This window comes from Streptopelia decaocto (assembly GCF_964273445.1).
Source record: "Streptopelia decaocto genome assembly, chromosome: 16".
NCBI classification, from domain to species: domain Eukaryota; kingdom Metazoa; phylum Chordata; class Aves; order Columbiformes; family Columbidae; genus Streptopelia; species Streptopelia decaocto.
Window position 1 is genome coordinate 4,384,522 of NC_138671.1, and position 21,926 is coordinate 4,406,447.

Below are 21,926 nucleotides of genomic sequence, written 5' to 3' on the forward strand. Positions count from 1 at the left end.
CACGCTTTAATTATTAAAGCAAGGCTTAGCTATGTGGGCTGCGGGTTTGAATGTGGGTTTGGCTTGTTTTTAGCTGTATGTTTAAAAACCGTTGTGCTTTAACTTGCTCTGGACCATCACCCAGCCTGTCCTCACTGCAACAGGCAGCGTGTCCACAGGCTGACCGGTTTTGAGGCTCTTTGTGCTGTATTATCCAAGGTGCTTTAGCTTAATTCTTTGCTAAGCTCCAGCAGTTTTGTGTGTCTTTTCACACCCCAAAAGGAATCATCACCTTTATATAGAAAGATTAACAAAATTTAAACGATCAGAGCACAAGTAACCCCAGAGACCTGGAGGAGAACAGCCCCGACCATTAAAAAAAATGAGTCTTGAACATCTAAAGCCCAGCAAATGCCAGATAGAGGAAGAAGAAACCCCCATCATCCTCATGTTGGTGAAGAACCGCAACACAGGTAGGCTGCTGCAACACCAGAGCACAGGGGCAGGCACTCAGGTGTACCGATTTTATTAATCTGTAATGCAAATCGGGCAATTTGGATTATTGTTGTGATTGGGCTAAAGGGTAAGTGGTTGACGCAGCTTTGAAGGGTTATTTAGATCAAAAGTAAACGGTAATCCTGGGATCCATATGTAAGGCATGTTCCTTTGGGTGCCAATGCATGAAACCAAGTATGTGACCATTTAAATGTCCGTATTCCTGCAGTTGCCCAGCCTGGCTCCTGGGGGAGACACTTGGACTTAAATCCTTGTCCAGAACAAGAATCTGGGTGCTAAAATTGCTCTTTACTCTGTGGTTTTGCCATTTCCGAAGGAGTCTCAGCCCCCACATCCCCACACTGCATGGACTCTCCCTCGTCCCTTGCACCTCAGTCCCAAAGGCGAAGGGCAACCCCTCCGAAAATGGGGCTTGAGCCAGAAAGAGCTCAGGAAATTATTCTTGGTCGTGTGAAAGGCAAAACTGGCCACAGAGATTAGTTCGATCTTGTTATTTTGATGGCTTCACCGCACAGACTTCCCCACCTCCCCAGCCCCAGAGCGGGGCAGAGCTGCACATACACCCGGGCACGCACGAGCGCACACACACGCATACACTACTTTATTTTATATATTTTTTTTTTCTTAGCAAAAAAATAAAAATTTATTGTCCTCTAAAAAAAAAAAAAAAAAAGAAAAGAAATCCATCCTGCCCTTGGAAACTGTGACACAGATTGAGTTCTTTCCAGCCCCACATGCAAATCCACTCTGCCAAGAAAAAGAGTCTAAACCAGGTTTTCCGACAGCCAAAACATATTTACAGAGTACGAGAGAACGACAGCTGAAATCACAGTTCTATACATGGAATCAACAACACGGTTTACACACCACCGATCACCATTCTGCCAACTTCTACACGGACTAGGGGCGCCTCTGCCCGGTGCCCTTGTCCCGGAGCACGGGGACGGGACTGGGCAGGAACTGCCACCAGAAATACTGCAGTGTGTTATTATTACTCTTTTAAAAACGTATACTGTATTTACTTTGTTTTAACATTGGAAGCTACGGAGTGGGGAAGCCCCAGAAATCCCTCCGACGCAGTCACTAGTTTGCAGGAATACTCCACCTTTAAAATACTAGGTTTTTTTACATCAGTTAACATCTATTTTGCTGTTGGCCATCACTCCAGGGATTATTGTAATTCTGGAGGAAAACACTGGTAATATTTTTCCTTCTCAGATGGGGGAAAAGGAGAAAGAGAGGAGGTTCAGAGGCTGGTGGAACAGCAATGAATAACTGAGTCCGTTCAGGGTTACGGGCGTCCCCACAGCGTGAGGACTCTCTGCCTTGTCTCAGCTGCACAAGCCTTGCGAGTGGCTCAGGTTCAGCTTCCGAGATGTATGGAAAGTGTAAAATCCTTCAACAGGGGATCAGGTGCAGTAATTTCCCCTTCATACAGGAAAATATTGTGCTCTAAGCTCCGACACTCCCCCCGGCTGCTCTTGTGCCACAGCTGACATGCGGCTGTGTCATCTAAGGCCAGAGATGAGCTAAAATTGGTCCTGTTAGGTCAAAGCGATGCCAAAATTCTTCAATTCCTGGCTATCGCCTACAGCTCTAGCCTTGCTTTTTGGGACCTCTCTACCCCGGATAGTGTTGCCTTCAGCCATCTGCTTCTATATTGTTCTTCCATAATAACGTAAAAGTTTATTGACCTTTAAGATACTGAGGTTTCACAACGCAATCAGGACTCCCTTCCCCCAGGTTCTTAGCTCAGGAACATCCAACCTGCACAATTAGTCACCGAGGTCAACGCTTCCAAAGCTCCCAGAAAATATAGGGAGGAAAATGTCATTATCCAAGGAGTCCGTGTGAAGAGGCAGGACCAGGCATGTTTGCGGCTGCTCAGCCAGGAGCCTCGTGCACCAAAACTTCATTTGGAAGCGTGCCTTGGCCAAAAAAAATCAACATAAGCCCCCTTAGCTCTGATGTGTTACCGAATGTCCTGGAAAAGGGGGTTCCTGCTTCAGAAGGAAGCGTGACAGTACATGACAGGGGTTGTACATAGTAGCACCAGGTTTATTCCAACAAGACTTTTTTTTTTACATGATACAGAAGCTGACTCTTAAGCCTTAAACGCAGTGCTGTGATTATGGTTCATCCTTCCACTGCTGGAGCGGGTCAGAAATGCTGCCCCTGCCCCCTGCTCTCACCTCACTCACTTAGGAAACTGTCACATAAGTGACTCCCCCAAAATATTCACAAAATAGTCCAAGATGAAGTTCTCTTTTTCATCTGATGCTTAAGAAAATAATTCACATTTGAGATATTTCTCTTTTTTTTTTTTTCTTTTTTAATAAAGCAGCAAAAACTTCATAGAAACCTAAATAAACAAGTGTTTCTTAAAGAACCAGAGGAAAGAGAGAAACAGGCTATGTGCTTGTGCAAAAAGAGTGACGAGATACATGGGGGTGGGGGAAAGGGAAGGGGATGCGACATCCCAGGGCTAGTGCTCATTCCTTCAGGCTGTTCTGCCATGAGTGCAGCGTGGCAATGGAAAGTCTAAATACAAGGGCCACAAATGGGGGAAGTTTTCAATTCTTTGGTCCTTCAGTATAAGTTTTAAAACAGAGAAATTGTTTCACTCAAAAGGGAAAAACACGCTTTCTCTGGCCTGGAATTTTCCTTGTACCCCCCTATCTAAGCTGTCTGTCCCCACAGAAATGGGGGGGAATATTTCTTCTCCCTACGCCCACCAGCCCAGCACCACAGGGGACTGGAAGTCCCAGTGAGACCAACGGAGCCACCACCAGGGGCCAAGTTCCAGCTGAAGAGATGGGACAAAGCAAAAAACGCCCCCGTAGGTATTAGATGAAGTCACCCAGCTGGGTTCTGCAAAAAGAGCGTTGGCCAAAGGCAGCATCACCCTCAACAGTCCCCCAGGGAGGCTGGAGAGCAGAAAAACCACCACGCTAATAAAAAGTGTTACAAACCAACAGCCAGAACAGGCTGATCAGCTCTGCTTCTTATAAATATTAAAGACCTGATTCAAGAGTTTATTTCCTATGATTTAAGTTAGTTACAAAAACTTTGTAGTAAATTTTTCTCTTAATCGGGCTTTTTTCCTCGTCCCCCCCATTTTTTTTTTTAATTTTTAATTATTTTTCCTAAAAAAAGAAATGTTCGCACATTTTAATAAAAGGTCTCTCCTTAAGATCAGACCAAGGCAGATGTGCTGCCCCATGGCACAGACATTCAAAGGCTATAACCAAACAACATAGCCACAATAATCACTCAACAGTGTCTCTCCATTAAAAAAAAAATAAAAAAAACTGATGCTAGTTACAATAAAATACACGTGGAAAAAAAAAAAAAAGCATTTTTACCAAAAAACCCCAAAACAAGTTAATGGGAAAAACATTAAAAAAGAACTACACAGAGCTGCACTTAAGAGATCATCTGGGAATGCATATTAACCCCTTCCATGTAAAGGAAAGGTGGAATTATGGAAGCAAACCTAATTATGTTTTTGCATTAAATATGAAGCTTTCTGAGAGGCTCCAGTAAAAATTCAGTTTCCTACACCAGTGGGCTGCTGGAGGTTCCAGTGCTTTTCCAGGCCAGGGAGGGGCGGCACAGGCAGCGACCCTGTGCAAAACAAAACATGTTTAGTCAACTGAGTGGCCTTTTTGTTGAGATCCCAGCAGGTTACTGCAATCCACCTGATGTAAAAATCCAACGGTAAAGAAAGTCACAGGAAAGCTCAGCTACTGGTAAGGTCTAAGCTGGTGGCATTTCTTTGTCACACTGGACTTTCTCCGTCACCACAGACATAGGTAAGCACGAAGCATGAGGGCTTCTGGACGCAGCAGCCCATAACCCATCCTTGAGGTGCTGACACAAGAAACATCAACTCTGTTCAAAAAACGTGTCCTGACTACCTGGAATTGTTTCATGTGTTTCAGCAGTGACTATAAAACATGTCCCTGTGGCTAAAAGAAATAATCTGGTCTGAAACAGTAAAAAGTCTCTAGACAGAGGGGTGCCTGGAGACAACTAACCTATGCATCCATATTCCTTTCATAAAGGGCTTTAGCTGACACAAGGGCGATACTTTGAAAGCTGCTCAGACCTGGAACATGTCAGCTATATGAGCAATGAACACTGCTCACTCAATTTTGGAGCCTGGCTTGCTCAAGGTCCAATACTTTTTTCTCCTACCCCCTTTTCTTCTTTTCATACAAATATACAAAGAGTGTAAAAAAAAATTTAAAAAGCGAACTTTGCTGATTAAACGACAGACAAAGTTCCTGCACATTCAGAGATCGGCAACGTGAGGCTCACCAGGCAGGCGCCCAGCAGAGCTTCCATCAGGGAGGACGGCTTTAACCAAGCTGGGTCAGTGAAAGAGCAGGGAGACCAAAGACGTGAACAGTCATTTCAATCCACCTCGATCCTCCCTGTGATCTCATGAGACTCTTCCCCTGGAAAGCACATGGAAGCCCCTCTTGCCCACTCTAAATCCTTCTGGAAATAGTCAAAAATTTGTTATCACCTAAATAGAAAAGAGGAGAAACACAGACTCTTTGAAAATGGCCCTTTGATCTGTATTAAAAACAGCTCTCAAAGTTCCTCAAGAGTTAGAATTAGTGGGGCACGGGTGAGGGGCAGTTTAGATACGGGATGTAAAATATTAAAAAGTGCTCTGCAACTAATTTTTGTTTTATGTGTGTATGTGCGTGTGTGTGCATATATATACATACACAAACATGCACATACACACACATATATACATATATATACACATACATATATATATGTACACATACATATATATGTACGCATGTATAAAGTTAAAAAGTCCTATACGATATGATTAGAACAAGCGTCCTTGGAAGGTCACGACTGGAGAGAATGGGGCCTGTTGGGATGGCAGATGGGGCACTCGCCCTCCTTGGCGCACGTTTCACACAGCACTGCGTGTTGGCACGGTAACACCACCCAGTTCTCCTTCTGACACTTAAGGCATTTCACTGACTGCATCTGAAATACCGCCTGCAAGAGAGGGGGACAGGGGAACACATAAGCAAAGTCACAAAGCAAAAGAGATCCCGCCCTGTGCTGTGCACTTTGGGGAGCAGCAAGGAGGCAGCAGGGGAAGGACTTGGAGCTGTCTGCCCATTCGCCTTCTGAAGCAAAAGCAAAGCAGCACAGCATGATATCTTTTACGACCTTTTGGATCAACAGAGCAGCTTTGATTGACTTAAACTCTGTGCTTTAGGCACAAAGAAAGGGTAGGTATTTTCCTGTAAGCTGGCTAAAACGCACTTTGGCTACATCCACATGGAATTATTTTGATAGGCTGCTGATGTCTGGCTGCATTAAAGGGAAAAAAGCTGCAATCTGTAGGAGCAGAGAGCAAGGCCCTGCCCTACAAATCCCTGCACTCACCTTATCGACTTTCTCCAGGTTTGCCCGCAGCTGTTTCTGAAGGGTGTAAAGTGAAGAGAGAGGGAGTGTCTCCAGGTCAGAGAAGGAGCGCAGAAACTGAGGGTCCTGGCCTGCGTGGATCCTCTCCAGCTCCTCCTGCAGTTTCTTCACTTGCAGCTCCAAGGCTTCCCTCTGCTCCCGGGCCAGTTCGCATTCCATGTTAGCTGTGTTGGCGCGATCATTTGCTTCCTCTGCCTCCTTTTTCCAAGCATCACAAGCCTGCAGGTTCCAACAAAGAGGGTAAAAGAAGCAGTCTGAAAACTCAGTCACCCTCCAATAGAATATCCCAGCCAAAACTATCTGTTTTCATTCACTCCTCACCAGGAGCATGTTCTGTCTCATCTGCTCTGTTCCCAAATGCTGGAACATCCTTGGAGCTTTGCTTCAATGTGCTGCTCATCCCAGATACCCCACCTTGTTGGGCTGTGGCTCTATACAATTGGCTCACACCGTTACAGGGGTAAACTTTGCATATCAGCAGATTGTCATAGGTCTAAATCAACTGGCAGGTCTAAGTGACAACCAAGCACTTCAGTGCATCTGTTACGACGCCTGGCCTTGCACTTCCAGCATCTGAATGCATCAGGCACAGTGATTTAGTCTCCTTTTCCAAGGGAGAAGGAGGAATAAGAATGCTTAAGAGAATTCGTTTGTAAAACCTACAGCTCTTCCCATTGCCTCAAGGTCCAGAAAGCTCCTGTTGAAAGGCTGACACCCTCCTACTGCTTTGCACTCCCTAATCCCTCTTCCCCAGAGCTGTCCAAGTACCTGTTTGGCTTGTTTCCAAGACTCTTCCCACTGCTTTATTGTGCTGTTGGCTTCATCCAGCTCCTGTCGTAGCCGTGCCAGCTCCGCAGCACCTGGACCTGACAGAAATGCAGGTGAGGTACTGGGCGAAAAACTCCCCGAAGCAAAGTGTTCCCATATGCTGCTGTTCATCCCATTTAAACCTGTTTCACAGGGAAATAGAGAGGGTTACGTCACAGGTGCTGGCAACTTCTCCATTTCCTCCCTAACCCTGTGAAATCCAGGATACAAAAACATGTACATAGGAAAGAGAAATCATCTTAGGAATTAATTTCATCCCCAGGAATCCATCACAGCGGGATTTATACGGGAAATTTCACATCATTAGGCCTCATCTTGAGCGATACGGGGAGGACCCAAGAAACTGAGTGGAGGCAACTTTTGAACCAGGCTATTCTAGAAGCATTGGTTATAGAGCAGAGCTGACTACCAGCTTGAATCCTTCTTCTCATATGAGACCCTCTGAACCCCTCTGTGCAGCACAGCCGTCCGCGGTGGTGAACAGATGGGTTCAAACAGCCAGCCCAGGTGGTGCGGCCTCTCACGTTACACCCTAACAAAACTGCTGCTTTTGTCTCCTCAGAAAAAGAGTCTCACTTCTCAAACAGAGAGACTAAAATGCACCAAGGTCCTTACTGTTTGCATATGCAAGAAACAGCACTAACTGTAAAACTCTGTCTATAAACAAGTGGAGGCAACAGTATATTCATGAACTTCATCCCCTGCAGAGTTTCACCATAAAGCTCATGACTGGCATCAGAGAAGACTAACCAACCACTTTCCTATTTTAACTTGTTCAAATCACTACTCTTTTCAGGAAGAAATTCAAAGCTTAGGAGACAAAGCAGTAGAAAACCAGCTGTAAACAAAGCTAGTTACTTTTCACAGACTCCAAGGTTTATAGTCTTCTAATAACAGAAGTTTTTTTACTTAAAATAAGGATCTAGACTTTGCACACAGGGGAGAACTAGTAGAACACGTAGTGAGACAGAGCTACTGGGTAATGTGGACTCCTACACACACACAGGCTTGCACCAGTCTCATGCAGGAGTTATTTTCATTTAGTGGTGCCCACCACTGGGTGTGGACTTTCCTAAATCTACCTGCATTTGATGGTTATGATCTTACAGCAGCCGAAGTGACTGTATCTGCAAGCAAGCCCTGGAGCCAACAGCCTCTCACTGAGGGCCGCCCCAGCACCACTCACATCCCATTTAACACCAGACAAGGCACAAACAGTTATAAAAATACAGATGAAAAATAGTAACTTGTCACTAAGGGCTTAGAAGCCCTAACCAGCCATGTAACAGAGCAGCAAGGGATCTTTGCTGGCTCAAGCCACTTACCATAGATCCATTCCAGCTGCTCTGAAGTGTGCTCAGTTGAAAGCAGAAGTTTTATCAGAATCCCAACTCGCATTTTGCTTTTAAAACTCCATTTTCTTGAATGGGAATCTAGCACTAAGCAGGATGTTGGCAAGCCACAAATTCTGCCATAATGCTGAGCAAGCTTATCTTGTTGTTTCTTTTTACTCCCTCTTTCCACCTGCTGTTCCCATTTCACATTTGAAGCAGGAAGCCCCTTTGGTCAGGAATGCCTTCTCTGCACATTTTGCATCTAGCGCAGTGGGAACTAGCCCAGGACTAGCTCAACTGCAATACAAATAAGTAATAACTACACACACTACACACTAACTTATGTGCATTCAGCAAGCCACATGGAATAGAGAGATTACAGATTCTCAACTGTTGGGTTCCTATTTAAATATCTTATCAAAACCTCAGCAAAAATGGTTTTGTTGTATTACATGAAAATATCTTCCTCTTAAAACCAAATTATTTAAATGCATTTGTGAGTTTCCTCCATTTCTTTGGCTTTTTGTGTAACTACATAGTCAAGACAAATAAAACTGCTTAAGTTGTTTCTACTGAAATGAAAAGCAGGCCTTCGCAGCAAGATTTCCTTTTCTTACTGAAACTGGAATAAACAGACAGCCTCAACACTAATTAATAGCAGAGATGTCCTCTGATGTCTCTTTTCTTATTACAGTAATTGTAGAAACTGTTAAAGCCAAACAAATAGCAATTGCAAGGCTTGGAAGCATGGTTTTGGCCTATGCAAACAAGGGATGCAGTTACATAGAGAAGTGCATGCAGAAATAGATTACAAAAGCATGTAACCATTTTATTAGGTTAAGCTGAATATTAAAGATAAAAGAGTATCTCAAATTTGAGGAAGCATTTATGTCTAGCAGCAATAGAGAGAACTAAATTTTACTCTTGCTAACAGAAATCAGCAGAGCCAGTGTCACTGTAGCTTTGAGCCCAAATAGTTTTATTTCTCAAGGTAACCCTGTGTCTTGTTAACAAAATAGATTTCACTCCTCAGTTCCCAGTTCTGCCCAATACAGCTGAAGCTCCAAGGCAATTTCTCTTCCCTTCACAGTCCCTCAGACAGGAAACAGATCCTCAAGAGGAAAAAAAAAAAAAGAGGAGCAAAGGGGACAATGTTGGAACGCTGTGACTTCTTGCAAAGTCAATCATGCAGAACTGCGTGCAGAATGCCAAACAGGAGAAAAAAGTACAATGACCCAGCCTGCTCTAGAGCTCCCAGAAGCCAACCTGACCTACAAGCAGTCCCAAGGGCAAGCTGCAATCCCCACCTTCACACTAAGCAAAGCTGAGGACCCAACTCTTGAGTCTCAGCACAGCATTGTTGGCAGGAAAAGGTAGAGCTCTTTTCCCTGAAAGAAATCATCAGGGCAAGTCACTTAGCCTATCTGTCTCTTTTTTTCAGTCTAGATACGTGGGAAGCAGAGGGAATTGCTCCATTGTTCATAAGGTATTAGCTGATTTTTGATAAGGCAGCTTCTAGTACTGTTGCTGTTCTCTTGGGAAGAAGAGATACAAATGACAGCAGTGAAATAATACATTAAAATTAAAACTAACTTAAAAGAAAATACTTACATGGCACAGACAGGCATGTACATGGGACACACACTGTGCATTTACCTAATGATCCATGAGAAGCTGATGTCCCCAGGAACGTGTTTTCTGATTGGCTTAAGTGTCCCTGGGGCTGATGGAGGAAATGCGATGAGAGGCTGACCGGTGGAGAAGGAGAGGCAGAGTGAAAGGAGGCAGAGCTTCCAAGGGACCCGGGGATATTTACAGGAGCAGAACTTTGCAGCAAACTCCCACCTGGACAAAGAACACAGAGAGGATGGCTACGTATGACCATGAAGTATGGGCCAGAGCACAGTGCAGGAGTTCAGAGCAGAAGGCGTGAGCTTCCCTCTCTCCTCCCTAAGCCCCTCGAGATCCCCTCCACTCTCAGCATGTTTCATTCCCCTCTCAGCCTTTGTGAGGAACATTGAAGCTGCTGTCCCATGAGCCATGTAGGTTAAGACCCTCCAGAGTTCAATGGGCTACTCTTTCATTGGCCAAAGGAGCAAAAGGTTTTCTGAGCGGAGTTCAGTTCCTATCAGCCTAGAGAAGATGAATTTGCTATCTGGCAAAATACTTTGTAATGAAAAATTCACTCTGCCTTTACTACTTCCAAACAACATGTAGCGAGAAGACTACCACACTGGGCTAGATCGTAACCTTAACCACTAAAAAAATCAGTGACTATCTTTAGTAACTTTAGACACACTTGAGTGTGCAGATCTATCAGTAATAAAAACCCCAAATAAACAAAAGCCCAACCTGCAAAGACACCACACTTCCCTTACACAAGAGGTCATTCTGCCTGCCACACACGCATTGTGGGAGATCTCAGCCCTGCTCCCCGCTCTTCCCGTCTTTCTTACAAGGCCAACAGGTAACACCCAGACCTGACAGGTACAGAGGGAGCAGCAGTGGGGAGGAGAGCTAAGTCCCTGCAGATGGGCAGCGGCAGCAGCAGGGCTATCAGCAGACACGCACGGTCAACTCTCAGACCAGGCTCTTCTCTTTGGCAGTGAAGTGGAAGTGACATTCCTTAGGGTTCCTTCCACAGGTCCCTTCCTGCCTCAACACAGCTCCACAGAATCACAGAATGTCCTGAGTTGGAAGGGACTCAAAAGATCATTGAGTCCAACTCCTGCCCCTGCACAGGACAACCCCAAAATTCACACCATGTGTCTGAGGGTGTTGTCCAAATGCTGCTTAAGCACTGTCAGGTTTGGGGCTGTGACACCTCCCTGGGGACCCCGTTCCAGTGTCCAGCACCCTCTGGGTGAAGAACCTTTTCCAAATGTCCAACCTGAACCTCCCCAGCACATCTTCCTGCTCCCGGCAATGTAGTTCCCTTGGAAACCTTTACACCATCAAAGTCAGGTCTCATGCGAAATCTGTCTTACACAGCAAGGGCAGCCGGAAACTACAACCATTCCCAAAAAGCTGAGACATTTCATTTTGCCCTGGACACCCATTAGAGACAGGTAGAAGAGGCCTTAGCCTACCTCCACTTATTAAAATGAGACAGACATTACAGGAATCAAATCAGCAGACCATGACACTCTGTGACAGATGGATACCATTACCAGGTCAGTGAGTTTCCTGTTACTGCTAGGGGGAGTTTTCCACTTAAGATGTAAATCATTACACTTCGGTGTGTTTTTAAAGGTATCAGATGCCTTCTAGAGTCTACTTACACACTTTCAAAAAGAAAAATCAAGCAAGTCCCATTCAGTCTCAAGAAACATCCCCAAGACACCTGGGCCCAATGGCAAGAACTCAGCTCTGCTAGTCAATAAGGGCAAGATTTCACTTCAAAGATGCTCAGCGGTTGCCAGAGTTTGTTATAATTGCTGTTTTAACCGTTGTTATTTTGGGACTGATTCTAGAGCTTTGTTGGGCTGGCTCCACTGAGGTGACTGGGCAACACTGCTTGGCAGAAGATAAAGAAAGCTCTGTTGCTTTCATGTACCTATCATGATGCCACTCGTGTGGGGCACTGTGCTGCTGTCAAATGTCTTCTCCAGGGCAGCCACTCCGAATTCATTCAGGTCCAGGTCATCCAAGGCAGACTCTGCCAGACACAGAGGTACCAATTATGTTATAAAGGACCAACAACTTCAAGAGATAGGATGGCCCAAAGAGCCTACATGCAGGGGAGCCTTCGCTCGCTATCTGTCAGTCTACACAGCCCTACTCTCCGCCCTGTGCAAGCTGTTCTTAAACAGTTTGGCAAAAGTGTCATGGGCAGCTTTTCAGTTCAGGGTTTTTTTTGTCTGATCTGATTTCTTCTTGTCTCAAAGTATTCCCAAACGTTATAAAAAATATTGATGAAATAACAGCACTTCCCATAAGTCTTCCCCAAACTACTCTTTCAAGTCTGTCCATAATATGCAATAACACTGACTTACAACATGTCTGGGTCTGGCTTGTGCTTTGTCCTTACTTTGCTGAAGAGCCACTCAAAAGAAATACCAGCAGAAGGAACCACTTGAAAAACATCTCTGAGGTTCAAAGATAGGGTAAAATAAAGCTTATGAATGCCTGCAAACATTTTATGTATTTGAATATGCCTCATCACTAATCATGATCGATATAATTCCATCCCACACATGCCCACTCATTTCTATTATTATTAGTGAAATCACCTCAGAAACGTTAGATAAGGGGAAGAAAAAACAGGTGACCAAAAAACCTGTACGTATTTAAGAGGAGGGATTCCACTCTCTGGCCTTTCCCGTTCTCCTTTTCTTACAGTCTCTGGCCTACAGTCTATGAAGGGCAATCCTTACAATCTACCTGGTGGCAGCCCTCACTATAAAAGTGCCATTTACAATGTAAGGCGTTGTAACTGTGGAAAATGCTCCTGTGATTTCCTGCCTACTCCGAGATCTCTTTGTCACTTTGACAGACCTAAAACTAAGGTCCTTTGCACCATCTGACACGAGTAAGTGGCTCAGAGGCCTTCTGTTGGTCCCGGGGGTGAATTTTGTCTGTAATGACCTGCAGATGTATCACAGTCACAGAAAAAGCTTACAGCCTCAGCAATCTGCCAACACGGACAGAAACAACAAAAAAATACGGAATTTTCTGCAACACCCATGCTATTCCAATTCTCATACCTGGTGATCTGTGTCTGAGGAAGCCTTATTAGCATAAGTAAAAAAGGAAAAATGGCAAAGTTACCTATGACAGACTCAACAGTGTCACTGGTTGGGTAGAAAGGAAGGGCATTGGCATTCATGCCTGGTATGCTGCTGGTGCCGGCAGGGCTTGGTGGGGTTGCAGCCAGACTGGAGGTGATACTAGAGGAGATGCTGGATGTCAGTGGGCTCCCCACTGGGAGAATTCCCAGTATGTCCTGAAACAAGAGTTTTAGAAGGGAAAGAGGTAGGAAATGAAACATCCTTATAGAAGAATCCCTTCAGAAACATGCAGGAATAAGCCAAAGATCAGCAGCAAACCTGTTCCCCCCTGCTTCCAACCTGACAGATGGCTAGTGCTATTACCAGGCTGGGGGAGAGATTAACAGCTTTTCTTTAATTTCTGCCGCCTGTTCTCCATTCCCCCTGCCCCTCCCCAGTATTACAAACATCCTTCAGGCTGCCCCAGAATTAACTCCTGTGACCCACAGATTGCATGCAATCATAGGAACAGGTCACACAATCAATCACTCAGACTTAGCTCAGCACACGACTTAGAACCTGATATTAAATTCTCTTTGTCAAATCCTTGAACTTAGATGACTCCAGAGATCCATTCCAGCTCAGTTTTCTGTAATTTAGAGACTACTTCCAGCACGGTCCAGGCTTACGAATCTATCCTGAATTCACACAGGTCTAGCCATTCACAAATAACCCCTCCAGCAAATCATCCCATCTTCATAAAGTAATCCCTCAAGCTGAGCATCCCTCATGGTGTCTGGACTGTCATTTACTCCCTGCAGAGCTGTCTGGATCCACAGAGATTTCTCATGTCCTTGTCTGTGGTGGTGCAAGCACTGAACAGGGTTCAGAGCCCTGCTAGCACTACCGTACCTGTTTGGGCTGTAACAAAGGTTGCTCCTGGCTCCTGTGTTCCAGTGAGTGGGACTTCATTTTTGCTTGCTGCAGTAAGGAAACAGAACAAAAGATAAGCAGAGGGATTAGCAGCAAAATTAAAAAGGGCTGACTGCTAGCTTTGGAGAGGCCATGGGTAACACGGTCCCCTCCTGTCTTCCAGCCTGCTCTGAGCACTAGAGAATTCAGAGAGTGGGAAAGCATAGCAGACAGAAAACACCCCAAGTAATTTGATTTCTATAGACCAGGACATCACCCCTAGAGTTATGCAAAGACTTGTCACAATTATATTTGCCTTTGATGCTGCTATAAGTCCTCTGCTGCACAAAGGACATCTTAAGAACCAGGACCAAAAATAAATTATTTTGCCTTGCTATAAATCACTAATCAGCCCTACCAGTATCTAAAAAGGGGCCAGAACGGAGAGACGCACACTATATTTTTAAATTATGTAAACGTTTTTCAGCTTTGGGAAAATAAAGTATGTAGATTATGTTTTCCCTCAAACTTTTCCAGCTCCCAGCTAGGATTGCAAAGCAAAATAAAGTGAACAACTAATCAATTTTAAAAGAAACATTATCAAAACTGATTTAAAAAAAAAAAAAATATATATATATATATATATAAAAATATATATCCTTCCCCCACCCATTAACATAGAGAGCTATGTGATGTGAAGGCTGCCTCGAATTGCAAAACTGTATGAATGCAAACATACATTTGGAATTCCATTATCCAGCCTAAAAATTCAGCTTAGGGACCTTCCAGCACTATATCCTTAACCGATATCAACCATCTTGCCTCACAACATCAGTCATTTCTGAGCTACAATAACCAGAGCTGGGAAGGAAGTGGCCTCTTGAGCCTGTCAGTGTGTAACGGTCTGTTCTGCAGGCCTTGCTCTGCTCCTCCCAGGCTGCTACATGCAGAAGGCACAGGGAGATCAATCACACCCTGCAGGCACCGAGACAGAGCAGGAAAGTGCCAAGAGTCAGGGCTGCTTGTTTACTCGCTCTCCAACCCCCTCCCCGAGTCTGAATCGGAGATATATTCCAGGCATAGAGTCTGCTCGATCATTTTTATTGCAAATGCAGGCAGTCACCGTCTCCGCAGGGGAGATTAAGGCGCGATGTGCAACAGCAGCGCACGAGACGCCACACAGACCTGAAGCGATACGCCTTGACTTTTTGGCTTGAACAGTCTTATGAAAAAAGATAAATGATTGCTGGAGAGGGATGACATAACCAGACAGGCGAAAGAGCAGCAGAAGAATTCATCCCTTGGTTTTACTTAATTAAATCATTTTTTCTGCTCAGCTCTCTGCCTATGGGCAGATGGGGAGGTCAAAGTCTGGCAAACAGGCAGCTGAAATACAGATGCAAAGATCCTTCTGCAATGGGCACCATCCTCTCACACTTTTCCTGAACAACATACAGCACATTTACATGCAGCAAAACTCCCACTGAACCCCTCACAGGCTTGTTTTCCTTTGTGTGCAATAGATGTGTTACGTTAGCGCATCTGTGTGCGTCTGATAACACGCCTGCTAGATTATACAACACATCCCTACCCTGTTTGACACTCATCTGAACACAAAATGTGCTATCAACAGCCGTCAGCAGCTACAGCGAAGGCACATACACAGCCACGTCCCCCCCACCGAGAGGCTTCCTGCCAATGGAGCTGGCTGGCTCTGCCACTGTTAAGTTGCACTGGAAGGGTTTGGGTTTTTTTCTTTGAGAAGGAGAAAAAGTGAACACATTTCTAAGATAGTCACAATTCCCACTGTCTTGAATTCAAGTAACACCAGTGAAAACCAGAGCGAAAAGACTGACACCACTAAGCCAGTCTCCTTCAGCTCTGCATAACATTAAAAAGGGCGAACATCAAGACAGAAATTCAAAGGGCAGCCTGAAATTCTCCAATTCACTCTGTTGCAGTCAGAGAAGAAAACAGGGGACATAAATTATGAGTAAAACTAAGCATTTTCTGACCAGAATGGAACAAACCTACTGTGCTGTGTGTCAGGACTTGGGAACATCCTCCGGTAATGGCATTTAAGTCCTTCCAGTGCAGCCAGCAGTTTTCCAGCTTGCTAAATCTTTTGGGACTCAGGAAAAGTATTTTTAGCTTTAACCGCTGGCTCGGCCTTACCACAAACTATGTGGAACCTATTAACACAGAAGGTGCATTTTTCATTCTAATAAGATAGAAACTATTTGTTCTCATTCTACAGAGGAAAAATGACGAGACTATTGCAGAGTTGAGCCAAGGTGTCTCTTAACTTTTCAAATACAAGTGAACAAAGTTAAATGCCTAATTATTGGTCTAATTTACAGGGTATATGAAAATCTCTGATGCCAAAGGGAATTACAGAGGATTTTTAAAAGTAAGTAATTATAGATTAAAAGAAAATTAAATCAGGACACTTTTGAGACACCTATTTTTGTCTGTAGAGGCCTAGCATAAGGCAACTGTGATTATTTCTACCTATATTTTAATACCTTTTTTTTCCAGTTATTTAACACAGGTTTTTGCTTAATTAAAGTCACACGAGTAAGAAGCTACCTGAATACAGTATCTTTGTAGCACAGCCTGGACTTCAGACACAAACGCTCATCATCTGGCCCTCCTTTTAAAAGTCCTATTCATGCTCCATCCCCTTTCTCCTTGGCTTAGGCTTGCTGCCCATTTTCTCCGGAGCAGGGCCTCCCTGGCACCCTGCCTCTGCTGGCAGGAGACAGGGCTTCTCTCAGTCCTTTGGCTTTGGGTTCACTCCTCCTTTGCAGCACAGGCAACAGAGAACGAGTGCATGTTTTTCCCTTTTGTTTCTAAACAACTGCTACAAGCTGCTGTGCCTGCAAGAAGCGCCAGGATCACAGCATGGTCTGCTCTTTACCCCCAAAGACGTGTTGCATCAATTTGCAATTTCCTAAGCCACATCCACACTAAGCGAGACAATGGAAGCATTTATAAGAAAGCGTACGTGCATGTAGCTTAATCTGTATTTGTCACTAAATCATTTTAATTAGGCTAAACAGTGTTCAAGACTAGTCCTACTGCAAAGCTCGGTCATATTTTCCCAAAGTTGCAAACATAAATAAAACAAAACCCACAGAGTCTGCTTCTAAATCCAACCACTTTATGCAAGACCTTGTCTGGACAGGCTATTTCCACTGTTTTCTCACAGCAGTGCAACACTAATGCAGCAATATGAGCTTATTAAGGCTAGCTTCTTTAATATTACAGACAAAGAGTTTAAACGTAGCCAGGTTGAAAGCAGCATTTCTTGTCACCTCTGTTTTCAAGCAACATAGACCAGGTATTTCTATTCCTTTTTATCTATACATACATAATTTTTTTAAAGAACTTGTAAGAAATATTTTTGCTTCTTCAGAAAAGTAGCTATTCCTTCCCCTAAATGTTGTTCTCTAACATTTACAAACCCAGTGAAAAATAAAATCTGAGACCCAAGCTCTGGGTTGGGCTCAGCTGACGTGGAAGGGATGGTGCAGAGAAACTATTAATTCTAGTATCAAGAAAGGAAATTCACAACATGAAGCTGACTGTGGAAAAACCCATGTGCAGCAGAAGAGATGGAAGAGACTGCTCTAGGCTGAATAAGGCATGACACCAAGAAGGAGAAGACTGAGGAAGCAGCAAGGCAAGACTGGGATATCCAAAAGGGTTAAGAGGGAATGTCATCAGAGATATGGGTTGGTAAGATTGCAGAGGGCTCTTCAAATGAGGATGAGGAATTCAAATCTAATACATAAGTCACAGGAGAGAGGCAAGGATCAGAATGATGCAGCCAGAGAAGCAAGAGACAACCAACGTGACATTTTCAATACATCCCAGAAATGAATGGTGAAAACAGAAGACAAACCAAGTCACGGAGATCAAGGTAAGAGTTCGGAGTGAGAACAGAGAAGGAAGGATGAGTTTCCATGAGACAATACAGCAAAAGAAACAGCAACTCTTGGCAAGGACCTAAATATGGAAAAAGAAAGAGCAAGAAGTGATATGTGGGAAGCTACCCAGGGTCAACACAGGACAGAAGTTGTGAGGGATTAGGAAAACAAGCAGCAGCTTGACTTCTACAAACTGAGTGTGTGATGGCAGCTAGGCAGACAAGAACAGATGCAAGATGGAAGAGACTGGAAGGGAGGCTGAAAGCAACAGCAGAGACCTGAGAACTGCTAATGAGAACAGCGCTTTCTCATTTGTGTTCCTTGAAAAATAAAAATACATTCAAGCTAGACTGAGCAATTTCTCATTTCTTCTCATCCCCCCCAACTCTTCCAGCCAATATTCCCTACTAACCTGGCATTTGAAACTCTTCAAATACTCGGCCCCCACCTGATCTTCTCGCTCAAACCCTGGTGCTTTCTTGTAGCTGCCGGCTGCTGTTACTGAGTCTGGAGGAAAACCAATGGTCTCCAAGCTGTGTGGCTTTCCAATGGCGCCAGGAGGAGACCCACATATATTAGATGGGCTTCCGAGACTGCTGTTCCTACAAAGAATCTAATAGAAGGAACAAGTGTCAGGAAAGTACTGCCAGCAGCAACGACTCGAAGAGGCATCCCACAGATGAGCTCATTCATATCACTGGTTGTGCATTGATTATACTGACAGTCAACACAAGCATACAAGCTTCCAGTAAACAGTAACTGAAAACCAGGAAAAAGCTCCAGTACATACTGGATTTATACAGTCCCACAATTATGGTTTTATTGTTGTTATTTCATACTGGAGTGCAGTCTTATAAAAAACACCCTACAGCTCTAGTGACATTTATCCTTGTTGAGGCCTCAGATGCCACTGATCAAGTTTCCAAACCTGACCAAAACTCTCTTTCCTTTCCTCAGGCTACAGGGGATCCTGTCTGCACTCTGAGTACTACTGCGAAACCTGGAAAGGTGCTATGGCAGTGAGAAGAACCATGCACATCCGAGGTACCTGTAATACTGTATCTTTTGCTTTCCAGTTGGAAATCTGAAACTTTTAATGCAGGCACAAGCCAAGTATCAACTGCTGCATTAAAAAACCCAAGGATTTCCAACAGTCCCTTTCTTTGGACTATAACCAGGGATCACAACCACATGCAACAAAGCTAGTTTTGCACTGTAGATGAAGCCACAGACAGCAGCAAAGGAGATTAAGATGAGTTTTGGAGAAAGCGCCTACCTGGATCAATGCAGGTATCCCATTTCTCTGGGACAAGAAATAATTTGCCTGCACTGGCAAGCATGACTGTGCTTCAGACAATATTTAGACAGCTACTGCTGCCACAGATCCAAATGTGGCACAGGCTGGGCTGGCACCAGAAAGAAGGAGCATCCTACAATGTTTTGATTTTATTTTTATACAGACATTCTGCTGTCCATGCTTCCCTACAGTCACAAAGATACTACTCACTGTGGTGGAGGTGGGGCTAGTTGGCAGAGTTCCTGATTTATTCCACACCTACAGTACAAATACAAAACAGAACAGGCCATGTGAGGCTGGCTGCTACAGGGACCTTTTTCTCTGATTAATTCATCATGTAAAATGCTCACCAGAAAAGCCATATTTGTTTGCAAGCTACATGCAGATGCCCTGTGGAGTGATGAAGTCATAGAAAGACATGTGTTGCCATTTGGCATATACCCAAGGATTAGGAAAGACTGTTTAAAAGACTAAGAGCTTGGGACAGGAAAGACCTAAACGGTCTATTAAGTGGAAGATATCTTCAATTTCATTGCAGTTTTCAGAGAATTTAGGTGACACATTTAAAAGATGAAGGGGTTTTGCTTTTTATTGTTTTCCACAGTGTTATTTAATGAGATAAAATATTAAGGTCAGAGTTTTGATTCAAATCTAACTGCAATCAAATTCTGGATAACTATGAACTGTGAGGATGACTTTAGCACTAATAAATCAAACTATTAGTGTCTCTTTTCAAAGAGGGGTAATAAGATAAAACAGAGGTCCTAAATGAGTTCACCTCATTCCACCCAGTTTCAAATGAGTTAAACTCACGTCATTTTACCTTCTCAAAACCCCGACCAACCATTTGAAAAGGCTACACACCTTATCAACAGCAGTGCAAACACAAAAGACTTAACGAACAACAACAAAAGAAACTCAGCAAAAATGAAGAAGTCTAGCATTCCATGGGCTTCTAATCTGGCTCTATGTATCTGTTCAGCATTTAAAGAGCTCCCTTCTTGTACATACAACTAAAATACAGTAACACTAACAATCTGGGGCATTACTTTATCTTATTCCAGAGTTTAGCTATCTCCAAAAGTAGGAGGGGGAGGGAATCAAGGATATCCTATAATGCAACACACAATATGCACAGGCTAAGCCTCTGAGATTACATATGTAAACAAACTCAATTGTAGTTATGTACTTTAGAGGTTATTGGCTCACAGCCTTTAATTAGAGTACTTGGAAACTAAGCCAAATATGTACCTCCAGGCAGGAAGGAGTTGGACTTTATGTGCGGATGTATTCCACTTTCCTGAAAATACATCAACAAACTTTGCACAGAAAGGAAGGCTTAGAAATTTTATAGGTGAGAGTACAATACTAAAGCCACTGAACTGTATGTTCCAAACAAATAGATCTCTCTAAAAAGTCTGCAGCTGAGATCTGAAAGAAAAATGTCATCACCTTTGGGCTTCTGGATACTTGAGATTTGTCTTCTTGGGAGAAAGTAGTACAATGACTCAGAGAAACCCAGATTTATAAAATATGGACAAAGCTTCCCACAGTGCTACATACATTGCTAAGGTCTGGGGCATGTGGACTAGAAGGGCTGACCGGAACAGAATCACCAGCTGCTGACGGCATGTACATCACAGGGCCTGTCTGTGTTGGGCTAGATACAGCCGAAGATTGCTGTAAATCTTCATTGAGTACAGGCTCTGAAAGAAATAAAACCACACAGAACGTTACTAAAAGCTGTACAATTGCAATGGAACACAAGGCATTTAGGAACAAGAATACCTAGATATTATTGAGAGAAAAAATATTCCACAAGCTTCTAAGTATAGAAGTCAGGAGAAATCTCGTCTGGCAAATAGATACTACTTAACTAAAATTCCTTACACTATTACTGTCATCACTTGTACCCTGTGCTGCTCTTTAGTCCATTAAGGCTGCTCCAAAATATCCTCCCTGCGTGAACTGAGTGTTATTCATTCAGCTGTCTTGAACTAAGCAGAGCTCCCTACAATGCTAGGCACAAAGTTGATGCGTGCATTATAATTAGCTCACAGAGGTAAGTTTCCGTCTGTGCTCCATACAAACCGTTATCAGAAGAAAAGTAATACACACACACAAAAATAAAGTGTCATTGATTTGGAAGGTAGAGATGCTGTAGACTTGCAGTATTTACATCTAACACAACCCAGCATCTTTACAAAAATTATATAGCTGACACTATGCCTGTATTGCAATCTCTATGAAGTATTCGTTTCAACACATTTCTTGCTAATAATTACACAAAGAGCAGATACAATAAATGGATTCCTGTCATTTTAATGAAATTAGGCCCTCAGTGTTCACTTTGCTAAAAAAAGGGCTAAAAGATACTACTCCATATGACAGCACAAGAAATAACCACAGAGTGTTACTCTGGCTTTAAGGTACTATAGCATCAAGGGCAGTAATCTTGTTAGAAATAAGGCATCTCCTAAAGAAAAATACTATGCTATACACAAGGGAGTTTGCTGAACGCTGTTTCTTTATCAAGATTTCATTCTCTCTTAAGCTTGCTGGATCATACTGTGCAGTTGCATGACTGTGTTTTGGACCATTATAGCCCACAGCCCCAGCTGTAATTACTGCTTGTCAACAAGGCTGCCTATAAAAGGAACTGCATAACCTGTAGGGAATTTACTCTCACCATTCCTTGACAAAGGCAGCAATTACTAATTCCACCATTTACAAAAGATAACCAAATAACAAAGAGATTTGCTCAAGGCCATGTAGTGAGTCAGTATCAGAGCTAATCTATTGACTTCTGAGTAACCTGCTCTAATTGCTGCAAATTCAACTGTAAGACTGGAGCTCAGAAACTGAGGAGCCACAGGAGCAAGAGCTAGTCATTTATCTGTGAATGTTAGTACCCACCTAAATACAGAACTCCCACAACCAAAACAGCATC

General features: G+C 43.6%; 1 protein-coding gene across 6 annotated transcripts in view; it reads right to left on the reverse strand.

Moving 5' to 3' along the window:
* Nucleotides 1-1,099: 1,099 nt before the first annotated feature.
* UNK (unk zinc finger) overlaps nt 1,100-21,926 on the reverse strand; it is a 45,489-nt gene continuing 24,662 nt past the window's right edge. The window contains exons 8-17 of one of the 6 annotated variants that reach the window (XM_082067417.1): nt 20,540-20,682; nt 19,187-19,234; nt 18,092-18,292; nt 13,748-13,816; nt 12,897-13,071; nt 11,683-11,784; nt 9,783-9,971; nt 6,733-6,830; nt 5,926-6,183; nt 1,100-5,529 (exon numbers count right to left, since the gene is read on the reverse strand). In XM_082067417.1, coding sequence (XP_081923543.1) covers nt 5,374-5,529; nt 5,926-6,183; nt 6,733-6,830; nt 9,783-9,971; nt 11,683-11,784; nt 12,897-13,071; nt 13,748-13,816; nt 18,092-18,292; nt 19,187-19,234; nt 20,540-20,682 — 1,439 coding nt within the window. In that variant the 3' untranslated portion in view covers nt 1,100-5,373. Of the gene's footprint in view, nt 5,530-5,925; nt 6,184-6,732; nt 6,915-9,782; nt 9,972-11,682; nt 11,785-12,896; nt 13,072-13,747; nt 13,817-18,091; nt 18,293-19,186; nt 19,235-20,539; nt 20,683-21,926 lie in introns of all 6 variants that reach the window. The other 5 variants (XM_082067415.1, XM_082067419.1, XM_082067418.1 and 2 more) reach the window with 5 other exon arrangements.